The sequence below is a fragment of the Amblyomma maculatum genome, chromosome 1 (genome assembly GCF_055883805.1).
Source record: "Amblyomma maculatum isolate TAMU_Amacu chromosome 1, ASM5588380v1, whole genome shotgun sequence".
Taxonomy (NCBI): Eukaryota; Metazoa; Arthropoda; class Arachnida; order Ixodida; family Ixodidae; genus Amblyomma; species Amblyomma maculatum.
The window spans coordinates 236,481,859-236,495,101 of record NC_139344.1 but is presented as its reverse complement, the minus strand read 5'-3'; the positions used below and the strand labels follow the sequence as shown (position 1 = coordinate 236,495,101).

The window sequence follows — 13,243 nt, the reverse complement described above, 5'->3', positions numbered from 1 at the left end:
AAGGCGAGCAGGAGTTGTTTACGAAGTTGCAGTTGCAGGTGGGCAAGGAAACAAGCGAGTAGGAGATAGCGACGCCATTTTCGCAGAATTAAAAACCACAGAAATAGATGCGAAAACCTTATATAGGAGGAGCCCGAGAAAACCAGTAAACTAAAATGCTCTGTTCTGGAGAAGAAAAACAAACAAACAAATAGCTACCTTCTTAAAAATAAAAAACTTGTATTATGATACTACAATATCGACCAATATTTACATTAATTTTAACCTCGTTAGTAATTTTATTCTCGATGCACTGCATTAAGGAGCGGACGAGGAGCTCGAACAGGCGCCTCAGCCTTGGCTGGATAACTGCTGTATATGAAACGGAGTATACTGCTCCATGGCTGCCAAGGTAAAGTTTTGGCGAGTGTTTGACCTCGAGCTGGCGGAGCTCACGTGTGATTTTAGGTGCGACGCGCGGAGTCAGCGGTGCTCGTTCCTTCTTCGCACACCTACCAAAACTTTAGACTAAAGCCACTCTCCCTGTTCCGCCGCTGTGTTACCACGTGAATAGGAGAGGGTATATTATTCCAGTTTCGCCTTGAATGAGGCGCATTCCGGACCGAGTGCGTAACCACTTCGGCGGCGTCGTCATGCTGCGTCCGATCATCCAGCACAGATTTTCGTTCCGTATACCCAGATTTAGAAGAGTTAAACCTCATCAATTTTTTCTTTCTTTCGTTCCGCCGGGGTGGCTCAGAGGTCAGGGTTCTCGACTACTGAACTCAAGGACGCGAGGTCGAATAACGGCTGAGGCGGCCGCTTTTCGATGGAGACGAAAAGCATGGCGTCCATGTGCTGAGCCACTGTCAATGCATGTTAAGCATCCTCAGGTGGTCGAAATTTCCGGATCCCTCCACTACGACTTCTCTCATAGCCTGAGTGGTTTTGGGAAGTTAAACCCTACAAACCAAATCAGACTTCTTCATTTCGCTTTTTTTCCTGAAAGACGGCGATTGTGGTGAGCGCCGCAATACGAGGACCACTTTTATTTTTATGACATTGCTTAGGTGAAAAAAAAAAAAAAAATAGGTTTAGGCTGCCTTCAGCTTCATTTAATGCGTCACAAATTCTTTTCTGTGGGATGCGGAAGAGCTAAGGTTTAAAGATACCACGGGGAGACGTTCTCATGCGCAGAATGAAAACCGCGCCCTGACCGGCACCACATTGCTGATGTAAAAAAGCAGCCACCCACGGCCATTATGCAATGGTCATATTTTTTTATAAGACTTGCCTTGAAGGTAACCGTAAACCTGAAGAGGTGAAGAAGGAAAACGCTTGCGGGCAGTGATATTTAGACACGGTTGCATAGTCTGTTTCTTTTTTTTTTTCCGGGAAATCATCAATTGCGGCAGTCTCAAGCAATATGACTTTGAACTCTCCTCCCCCCCCACACACACACACACGCGTGCCTAGAAAGAAAGGGAATTATGACAGAAGCAAGTACGATGATGGAGTGGAGGGTTTGAGGAACGCATAGCTACCGTTAGTTCCCCCCATGGTCTTTCCTATGGAGAGGTTTGTGAATAAAGTTTGCAGTGTATACTGTCTTATTGATATTTTCGTTGCGTACCCAGTTACTGCACCATTGATCATGATTGTTTGAATTTGCTTCTCTATAACAGGCATTTTTTTTTTTTTTGCGTGATAGCGTTAAAGGCCACATTCCCCAGAAAATCTGGCGTCGGCGTAGGCTGCGTAAAATCAAGTGCATGCCTCTGTTGCCCTAGTTGCGTTGTTGACGGATTGCATGACCAGGCACTTATTGGTCGGCAGGTTGAGTGATGTCTCGAAATCACATGACATGACGGCAGGAGATACCCACTCAGCTCCTTTGAGATAGGAATCAAACCTTCCGGGGCCTTTGCATCCTCAGTCATGCACTCTGGTACTATTGGCGACGCAGGCACGTTCGTACGGCTTGCTAAAATCCGGTTGTGTTGTGACGAAGAAGAATTGAGCGATTGTGCTGAGGGATGACGACGGTTGCAGTGTGTGTGCGGTTAACTGGACACTACTGTGCTAACTGTGCTGTGCTGCATTAACTGGCCATATCAAGGCCCCTGTAACATCTTGGTGGAGGCTGCAGTTCGATTCCCGTACCCCACACTGGACATCCGCTGTGGCCATCACATTGCAGCCATCAACATGTCCACTGCCGCCGACCCAACAGCTACCGCCTCCTCTTCAGTGGCCCCACGTAAGCCGTCGTCATGGTCCAGCCTACGACCCTGGCCCATTATGTGGCACTGACGACAACGTCGGCGTAGACGACTGGCTCGACCTGTATGAGCGCGCCAGCGCGAATAATCGGTGGGATGCCACTCTGATGTTAGCCAACCTTATCTTCTTATTGACAGGCACAGAGCGCAAGTGGTACGTCACATACAAGCCAGAACTAACTTCATGGGAAGTTTTCAAGCAAAAGATGCATGATCTGTTTGGAAATCCCATTGTAAACCTGCTTGCCGCCAATAAAGACCTGGCGTCACGCGCGCAAACGGCCACGTAACCGTACGTTGCCTACATACAAGATGTTCTCGCTTTGTGCCGTAAGGTTGACAAGGACATGACTGAAGAGGACAAAGTCGGCCATATCCTCAAAGTTATTTGCGACGACGCCTTATATCATTTATTATGCAAAGACTGTGCAACCGTCGATGACGTATTGCAGACCTGTCGCCTCTTCAAAGAAGCTAAACTTCGTCGGATATCGCCTTGTTTTGACCGCCTGCCAAACACCGCTGCTAGTTCCACCTGCGCTGATTCAGCGGCTTTAAGGCAGCCGTCTACACAAGACAACTTCATCCGCGTCGTGCGCCGAGAGTTAGAGGCCCTGGCACCTGTGGTCCCCAGTGCTCCTCAATTACCTTCTATCTACGCTGCTATAGTTTTCTTGATAAAAGAAGCCGTCCGCCAGGAGGTTGCAAACATAAGGATCTCCACAGGCCACACCATGGAGGAACATTGCCCTCTTCGAGAACCCCCTGTTATTGCCGCTACCACTCCGAGGACTGGTTTCCACCCCGGTACTACTATCGAAATGACGCGGAATGGCGCACTCTTGACGACCGTCCCATATGCTTTTTATGTCATTGTGTGGGACATATCTCCAGCTACTGCTGTACCGCACGCCGTTGGTACACAGCACACCGCTTCTTCAACAATCGGTACAGCTATCACCCACCACGCCCATATGCATCGAATTTTACGCCGACCAAGTCCCTCCCGCACCGACCCGAAGCCGCTCACCGTCACCGCAATTCCGTCGCTCTCGCTCTCCCGTTCCTCGCCGCAGTTCGTCGCCTTCCTACACCGGACACTTCGCGGGAAACTACGAAATGCAGCCACCGGAGGTGACGCGGCATTCTCGACCCGGGCTGCAAATCCTCTACCGACCTCTGCTGTACCAAATATCTTGATCATTATTTCTGTGGATGGTGTTTCAGTTCCTGCCCTCATTGACACTGGTGCCCAAGTATCAGTTATGAGCTCCTCTTTTCGCCGTCGCCTAAAGAAAGTTATGACCCCTACCGTGACATCCAGCATCCGCGTAGCCGACGGCAGTTGTGCTGCTGTAGCCGTCATGTGTACTGCTCGTGTCAGTGTTGGCGATCACCATACAGATCTGTTCTTTTCACCGTTCTTCACAGCTGCCTTCAAGACGTAATTCTTCGGCTCGACTTTTTATCTGCTCCTTCCGCCCTCATTGACTGTTCTGCTGCTCTTCTGCACCTCGATGTGCCTATCTGCTCTAAGGACCTGTCAAGACCAGCTCGCCTTAGATCCGCCACATTCTGTTGCCTGCCACCGGAAGCTGCCGTCTATGTCCCTTTAGTGCCCTATCCAACCGTTCCTGACGGGTACTATCTTGCCTGCCCTGTCACCAATGTCGTTCTACACCGTAATGTTTCACTCCCTCATCTTATCGACCGTGTCTGTCAAAATCAAGCCACTCTGCCGGTGCTCAACTTTAGTTTATCGCCACAGGTTCTCCCCGAAGGCATTGCACTTGCTGAACTGTGCTCACTGAGCGAATACACCGTCTCTGTTCTCACGCACGAGTCTCCGTTGGAAGTTCCTAGTGTCCCCGTCCAGCCGAGCTCCAGTTCTGCTATTATCTCTGGGATGACTGCGGCAGATCTACCACACGATCTCGCACAAGATCTACACAAGCTTCTGCTTACGTACAGCAACATATCCCACATTGGTCGCCGTCCACTGAGTCAGACAACGGCCGTTACTCATCGCATAGATACCGGTTACGCCAGTCCTGCCCACCAGCACCCATACAGTGTGTGCCTTTCAGAATGTCAGGTAATACAAACGAGATTGATAAGATGTTGGCCAACGACATCATCGAGCCTTCAGTTGCCCATGGGCATCTCCTGCGGTTCTCGTCAAAAAGAAAGACAACACATGGCGTTTTTGCGGTGATTACCTACGCCTCAACAACATAATAAAGAAAAATGTCTATCCTCTTCCTCGAATACACGATGCCCTTGACTGCTTGCATGAAGCTAAATACGTTTCATCAATTGACCTACGTTCAGGCTACTGGCAGATTACCCCCAACCAACGCTACCGAGAGAAAACTGCGTTCATCACACCTGATGGCCTCTACCAGTTCAAGGTGATGCCGTTCGGCCTTTGTAATGCTCCCACGACCTTCGAATGGATGATAAACTCGTTGCTCCGGGGCTTTAAGTGAACAACTTGTCTGTGTTATTTAAACGATGTTGTTTTTTCGTCCACTTTCGAAAGTCACCTGAACAGTCTTTCTATAATTCTCAAGAATTTTCGCCAAGCTGGCCTTCAGTTCAACGCCAAGAAATGTCACTTCGGTCGCCGCATAATTAGGATTCTTGGCCACATGGTTTATGCTGACGGCATCCGGCCCGACCCAGACTACGTCCGCGCAGTCCTTCCTGGCTTCTAGTTCTGCGCTTGACGTCTGAAGTTTCATCGGTTTATGCTCCTATTTTCGTCGGTTTGTGCACAACTTTGCCGTCATCGCCTGCCCGCTCACGAACCTGTTGAAAAAGGGCATGCCCTTCTGCTGGAGCCCGGACCAGGGAAACACTTTCACAGCACCTATTGCCGCACTCACCACACTACCAGTTCTAGGCCATTTCTGCCTGTCCGCTCCGACAGAACTTCGCATCGACGCGTGTGGCCATGGCATTGGAGCAATCCAGCGACAGAGTGGTCACTACCGAGTTATCGCTTATGCAAGTCGTCTTGTATCTGATCCAGAACGAAATTATTCAATTACCGTGCGTGAATGCCTTGCTCTCGTGGGGGCCGTTGCCAAATTGCGTCCTTACTTATTTGGCCGACACTTCACCCTTGTTACAGACCACCATGCTCTTTAGTGGCTTTCTTCTCTTAAAGACCCTACTGGCCGTCTTGGACGCTCGGAGTTACGACTCCAGGAGTACACCTTCTCGATAACTTATAAATCCGGTCGACATCATCGTGATGCAGACTGTTTGTTCCTCTACCCAGTTGATTCCCCTCCTTCTTCCAAGTGCGGAGTTGACAACTGTGTCCTCTCCATGGCCGGTTTTTCTAATATCACCCATGAACATCGCTCATATGTCTCCCTTGGCAGAATAATCACCCTGCTCACCAACAACTCAACGCATCCTTCTGTCATTCAGTTTGTGCTCCAATGGAATATTCTGTACCGCCGCAATCTGCGCTCGGATGGCTCAGAGTTCTTGTTAGTTGTGTCTCACCACTTTCGCTCTACTGTTCTCGAGCAGCTGCATGATACACCCACAGCTGGCCACTTAGGTGTTACCCGTACCTACGACAACGCACGTCGACGTTTCTTCAGGCCTGGACTGTATCGATCTGTGCGGCGCTATATAGCAGCTTGCGAGCTGTGTCAACGCAGGAAGAAGCCCTCCGCACTTCCCTCCGAAACTCTTCAACCGATTCCCATCTCGCCCACTCCATTTTCGTGCATTGTTGACCTGCTCGGACCGTTTCGAGTTTCCGTATCAGGAAACAAATGGATTACAGTTGGGACGGAATATACGACGCGCTACGCCATCATCCGAGCCGTACCAACAAGCTGTGCCACAGACGTCACCGACTTCCTGTTGAATGATGCCACCATGGCGCTCCCCGACAACTGATAACCGACCGCGGTGCCTTTCTGCTGGCAAGTGTGGTAAACGAAATTCTTTGTTTATGCTCTGTCCATCATAAATTCAGTACAGCGACTAATGGTCTCACGAAACGCTTCAACCGCACGCTCAAGGAGATGCTTTCTATGTACGTCTCAGAAGATCATCGTGATTAAGATGTGAGCCTACCTTTTGTGACCTTCGCATATAACTCAACCCGTCATGACACCGCTGGATACTCTCCCTTCTGTCTTCTTTTTAGACGAAATCCAGTCCTTACCTTCGACACGGTCTTCCCTGTTTCCGGTGCCGTCAGCAGTTACACCAAGGCACAATTGTCCGAGCAGATAAGATAAGCTGCCCGTCAAGTTGGCCGCAGTCGACTTTCTGCCTCTCAGGAAGCTCAGAAAATCCGTTAGGATAGCCACCATCTTGACATTCAATATTCACTTGGTTCTCTTGTTTTGCTGTGGCTCCCGTCCAGTCATGTCGGCCTAAGTGCTAAGCTCTTACCGCGGTACAAAGGACCTTACCGCGATGTTCGCAAGTGACAGATGTTACTTACGAGATCGAGCCCATGGTACCCAATTCTTTGCCACCAGCACCACTGTCTGAGACCGTCCATGTGTCCCGTTTCAAGCCTTACCAGCCGCCTTCTCCGCTTCTGCCGTAGCAAGCACCGGGACTGTGCTCCCAGGGAGGGGGGGAGGAGAGGGGGGGGTCATGTGACGAAGAATTGAGCGATTGTGTTGAGGAACGACGACGTTGAAGTGTGTGTGCGGTTAACTGGGTGCTACTGTGCAACTTTAACTGGCCATATCAAGGCCCCTGTAGTATGTCTATGTGAGCTTATCTTATCTGCTAACAGGAGTAGGTGATGTCACTCTCAGGCACCCAGCTGTTGTCATGTGCTCATAAAAATATCTCAAATAAATAGATAGGCTTGGAGAAAGCGCCTAAGTATACATACACAAACACATACGATTTATTGACGTCGAAGCACATCATTCTAATGCACAACACGATCGGCATCACGAGCGTAAGCGTCTCTGCCAACGAAGACTGCTGCCATAAGAGTTGCTGCCAAGCACTGCGCCAAGCGATGCGTCCGTTAAGGGGCTCGACTTCTACTCGGTGACCACCGCCTGCGTCGAGCCTTCGATGTTGAACAGCTCCCGGCAATTGAAGACAGCCATGATGCTGCGTTGGCCGGACTTCACGGGGACGAACGTTTCACGGTGCACCCAGTTAGCGCGCGGCGCCACTTGCCTGCATTGATTAGAGGCACAAAAAGAGTGCAACATTTTCTTCGCAAAAACTCCGCCCAAGTTTAGATACTGAGCCAATTGTACTTACAGAGTCGAAAAAATATACAGAACTGTGTCGAAAATACGACAAAATATCCTACAGTTCTGTCGTAACCATCAGATCTTTCTGTAGTTCTGTAGTTTTTCTGTAGTATATTTCTGTTGTCTGTAGTTCTGTCGCACTTTTCTCTTGTAACTACAGAAATGTCTGATGTTACTACAGAATGTTCTGTTGTCACAACAGGTTTCCCGTCAAAAAACGCTCAGAAATTCTGTCGTAACATCAGAAAATTTTCTGAAGTTTTTTTCCGACTGGGTAGTGCAGGTGCAACAGGAGGGCAGCAATGCGAAATATTTGCATATGAGGGAATGAACATTCCTAAGCAGCATATAATGCGGCCACGCAACACGCACGCCAAAACATAGCCTACAGTTTCCTACGCGTGCGCTCTTTCTGTGGGCAATATAGTAACGCGCAGGGCAGTTCGTTCACATCTCCCTTTTCTACTACACACTTCTGACAGTCCGCATTCTATGGTAAAAGCCAAAAGTGCTCCTAGGTGCCTAGGCAACCACACTAGTTCCTAGATTCAACTGGTAAATTTTCTTCGTGCTTTTTGACAATAAGAAGTCCAATAGAAACAAGCGATTGAATGGGGTTTTTAAAATACGCCGCCCGACTTTCGTTGTCAGTTACACTTAGCATCCAAAGTGAAACATGAATCTGAACCTGAACGCTGTCTCAAAAACACCTGTAGCAAATTTGCTTCGCACTCATATTTTGGCAGAACCAAATAAAACTTACGCACAGGCCAACTTATCGCATGCGCATGAGTGCGTATAAATGAGTGAGTAATCGACAGAACGTATACGCGCGCGTGTGTGGGAGTGCATACATCACTTACGAGAGGTGAACGATGTGCGCAGTCGTGACGCCAGGGCCTTCCACGGACAAGGTGCAGTCTTGAAGTGGAACGTTGAGAGGATTTGTGAACCTCATCACTAACCTGAAAGGCTGGTTCACTCTCACTGGTCCCTCAACCTGAAAGCAGTAATCCCATATGGAGATATTTGCCGTGGTTCGCCCTCGTGGTCTGCAGTATGCACCATGCATCTCTTAACAAACCTCCGGAGAAGTTATGCGCATCAAACATACGCTTAATCCGCTACATGATACACATTGCTCATAAGCGGCCCTATCAAAATAGTAATGAAGGCATAATTGAAAATTTAAAACTTCAAAATTTAGGAGAACGATTGTTCTGGATTTCGGCGGGCTTTTAAAAAGAGTCAATGAATTCGTAATCTTTTTTCTTTGTTTTTTTCTTTCTTTAGAAGCTGACTTCCGGAACGCGCTCTGTCACTTTCTAGCAAACTTAGGTCTGTTATCATAACTATTAAACACACACCTCAATGTTCAGCTTCGGTTTCGTGATAGTGAAGTCGTCCTCTTCAGACCACGTTTGTCGTGTCTCTTGGACGTTAGCGATGACGTAGATCTTCACCATAGCGTGGTCGACCAGTTTATCGAGATACTCCTCTGGTCGCACCGTCAATGACAAAACTTCCTCTGAAATTGAGAAAAAATTTGACTTTACTTTTATTTACATTTTATTTAGGTTAACTTTGAACTTCAGCTCTCGTTGTAATTTTCATCCACGAAACGCAGTAAAGCTGTCTGCAATGGAAGAGCGCGGTTGCTTTAAAATTCGGGCCATATTTAATTTTGTGTGTACACTGGTGTTTTAATATTTGTTAAGGCGTACCTCCACTTCCTCCTTCATTTATTCTTAAGCGGATAAAAGGCTTTCGAATCAAGTTGAAGTGCACATAAGTCTTGTGAACAAAATGATGAGACATCAAATTAGCTTTCTAGAAAAAGTAAAGCTCTGGCCTCGGCCAGGACGTTTTGAAATGAGCTGGGAGCTTCTGGAAAGACACATTTTTAATGTGTCGCTGCGGTAGGGGCTAGCATATTTTTTCAAGTGCATGTGACTCCCTCTACTCTCAGCGTATCATTAAGTCCATAGCAAGATACACGTCAACACTAATCAGTGCTATGTTTGGTACATACGCGCTCATTCTGGGAGGTAGATCAATATTGGCTATTTAGTTTTACCCCCTCCCCTCCCTGCTGTGTTATATTTTTTTTTCTCCAGCTTCAGCACAGTCAAAAAGGCTGTCATTGCCCCCCCCCCCCCCTTCCTTTCTTGGTTATAGAAAAGAATGCGTAAACAGCTACCCAGATGAAGGATACCTGCAAATACTTTTTCTTTTTCGCTTTGTACGACCGGAACAGGACAAAAGAAAGACGTATTTCAGTGACACTTGGCGCTAAGGTAGCTGGTAACTCCTTTAAAACTAAGATGGCTAACATCTATAACCACACGGGGAAAAAAGCAACACAACACTGAAAAAAAAAAAAAATCGTTCCTGCATCCTGATAAATTAGATGTGGCGCGTTTTTTTTTTTTTTTTTTTTTTTTTACTTTTAAAAGAAAGGTGGCTTACAGTCAGATAGCAAAGTTACGTAGTTTTGGGCTTCTTGCTTACTCTTTTACTTTTCAGAAATAAAATAAATTATTTGGTTTTAATAAAGTGGCACCTTTAGGTGTGAATTTACGGATTCATTTCGAAATTTTTCGACAACGCGCGAGAGCAGCCTCAAGCAATGCTCTTATAGGTTCCTGCCGTCCCTACTTCGTTCAGGTTCATATAATTAGGGCGAGCTGCTAGCTGCCAGATGAAATCAGCCCACAGACACTTTCGATACGAAATAAAAACTAAAATGAAAAGGAATACATAAAAGCATAGCAAAAGCCCAATGAATAAACCGCGTCGTGTATCCAACCGTACGCGCTCCTCAATATGCCGCAGTGATTAATTGCAATACCGTGGTGCACGTGAGGCGCTCACCGTCTTGCGGCTGGAGCACGAAGGTGGCCTTGTCGCGCTTTATCTTGCGTGCCAGGATGCCCGTGTAGTAGACTGACGAGGCGCACAGCACGGCGTTGACGGTGCGCTGCTCGTTGCTCTCGTTGCGCATGCTCACGGTCACGCTGAACGGTTCGCCGATCATGATGCTCTCGATGTCCTGCAGCTTGAGCGACACGTCGTGCATGGCCTCGCTCGGTAGATCGAACAGCACGGTCAGGCCGCCGCTGCGCGCCGCATTCAGCACGGCCATGCGCTCCTCCTGGGTGCCTGCGCATTTTGGTTGCCTTTCAAACCCCGCTCAGAAGCGTCTGACCTCAATGGTGCCTTGTGTCATTCTGCTTTTTATCGCGATCGCGTTAAGTGTCCCATTTCAGAGGAGAACCCAGCGTCGTAGTCGGCGTTGGCGTGTTGGAAAAATCCTGTTTGTCAAGAGGGTCGTGACGTCACTCTAAATTGAAGGGGATTAAAGAATTAGGTAAATTTTAACTATATGTCCCGAACATGAATAAATCGTCATTATGGCACGACTGAATATGAATTGAAATATTAGCGCCAAAATAGAAAATTGAGGTAATTAAATCAATCCTGCGACCCTTTTGTCGAGAGTCTTGCCCATTAAGCCTAGGCCATCGAGACATGTTCGTTCGCCTTGTTTAAAGAGAGGTCTTGTGTATCTTGTAGTAAAAAACAAAAACAAAACATTCTTGCCCATATCTGCGAAGTGATATGAGGGCCATAGGCAGATAAGGGACCCAAAGACGCTATCACATCATACCTATAAGGCAGAAAGTGAGTGTGCCCTGAATTTTTAGTTGAGCGCTTGCTTAAAGTTTTGTTCGAATTTATCCATTTGGCCTTGACAGCTTCGAAGTTCGTGCCACGCAGTATTTCAACTTTACTCCGCTGAAAGCACTCAAAGTGAGCACATCGGTCTTTTTTTTTATTATTATTATTGAAAGTTCACATAGTGTAGAAATAGCGTAGACACAATGACGCGGCGCATGCTAGCCTCGTAAATCGAAGGTAGTATAAATAGAAATTCTTCTTGCCTATACAGGAATGTTATAAGCAAAATTGTTCAAAGTGAAGTTGCCGCTTTACCGATTGATCGAAAACTGAAATAACCCAGAAAACATCGAGTTCTCTCTTGATAAGCTTTGCTACTAGCGATACTCATGCAACAACCAAAGCTTCAGCGCGTAGCATTAGTCTGATTACTTCATTTTTCTGCCAGGATCAATAGTCGTGTCAGAGAAGTCGAACGGTTTATTAAAACGGAATGCTGTGCGAGTTGGTGAAGGCCTAACATAATGGACAGCGCAAAAGGATCAAGGCGAGGAAAGACGCGTACACAAGATGCGCTACGGGTCCCGAAACGTACCTTCTTTGCTCTTGTAAGTGTCCGTAATGTCTTCAGCATCTCCCATGCCGTCCTGGATCTTAACGCCTGCCTTCTTGGTCAAGATTCCCAGGCCAACGCTGTAAGAGTGAATATAATAATGGAACGCAACAAGTTAGTGACCATTCATTTTCTGGCATGTGTTACGTTCAAATTTACATTTAATCAGCGAGATGTTATATTTAATCAACGGCGCCATAATGATTAGACCGTAAAGGCCGAAATCTATAGCCCATTATTATTATTGCCGATTTGGTATGCATAGGCTTCCCGCACAGTACTCTGTCGCTCGTCGACGGAACTCAGTTGCCGGAGAAATTAAAACCACACGTACAAATGCCCGCTGGTGCTGGCAGCGCCACCTTCGGTGTCGTCAACCGCGAAAGCCAGGGCGGACGCGCTTTTCCAGAGGCAACACAGTGTCTAAGACACAAATAATTCGCTTTAAAGCTTTTGCCCGTTAAGTACCCGTTTGATTTTAGCGGCGTTTGTGCGTGAGTGTACAAAGAGAAACAAAATAATCTCAGAGACTTTGTCCTGTGTGCGAAAGTGGCGCTGAAGACCGCGGTCGTCTTGGCACGCGTCGGGCTCGCATCCTCTTATTTATGCTGTTTCCGTTGTTGTCCTTCCAACGTAGTAGTGACTGGCTAGTCGGAGCATGAATCATGGTACTAAAAGCTTACAACGAGGGCTACAGCGGACTGTGACGAAACCATGAGAATAAAGCAACAAAAGAATTGTAAGCTACTAAAAAGTGTCGACGCGAAAGAAATCTCACCAAATGTACAAAAATAAAGATTCAGTACCAAGGCATTGTCTCTCTCTCTCTCTCTCTCTTGCTCTATATCACTTTAACTGCGTGGTGGAAACAACACACACTTACTGGTACGTGAGCGTCTTGTTGCGAGTCCAGCCGAAGGCACTTTCGGGATCCTCCTTCCAGTGAATAATGTCGGCGTTGACTTCGGCAAACACAAAAGGTGAGTCATACATGTAGCCAATCTCTCCTTTCTTGACGGCCATCACCGAGCATGGGCCTACTTGGTAGTAACCTGCATGTTCGAAGCCGCGACGGAATGCGGGAAGAGCTTGTTGTAAATCCGAACATAACGACACTCATCTGAGATGACGGCTTTGAGCAACATATCGTGCCACTACTGATGACAAAGAACAATAGGAAGAAGCGAGTGACCTTAAATACGGCCCAAAACTGTTTAAAAGAGATATCTAAGCAGTCGCACTTGCTTTTGGATGTCAAGGTTCTCGCGCAGAAATTTTTCGTGTGCATTCACGTACCATCGCTAGTTTCCTGCGGAGTAGCGTCGATGGCTTGCCAGCCACCGTATCCTGCAGGAAGGTCTTTTCGTGCCATCCACACCTCGTTCCAGACGTGGAAATTCCTAGAGGACGAGGTCGAAACACTT

At 47.4% G+C, this 13,243-nt stretch overlaps 1 protein-coding gene across 1 annotated transcript in view; it reads right to left on the bottom strand.

Annotated features, from left to right (window-relative positions):
* Positions 1–7,139: 7,139 nt before the first annotated feature.
* Positions 7,140–13,243, bottom strand: part of LOC146205954 (hemocyte protein-glutamine gamma-glutamyltransferase-like) — a 35,980-nt gene continuing 29,876 nt past the window's right edge. The window contains exons 9-15 of the mRNA XM_084590621.1: positions 13,116–13,219; positions 12,703–12,871; positions 11,802–11,899; positions 10,400–10,687; positions 8,893–9,053; positions 8,389–8,525; positions 7,140–7,445 (exon numbers count right to left, since the gene is read on the bottom strand). Of these exons, the coding sequence (XP_084446747.1) occupies positions 7,304–7,445; positions 8,389–8,525; positions 8,893–9,053; positions 10,400–10,687; positions 11,802–11,899; positions 12,703–12,871; positions 13,116–13,219 (1,099 nt within the window). The 3' untranslated portion in view covers positions 7,140–7,303. The remainder of the gene's footprint in view (positions 7,446–8,388; positions 8,526–8,892; positions 9,054–10,399; positions 10,688–11,801; positions 11,900–12,702; positions 12,872–13,115; positions 13,220–13,243) is intronic.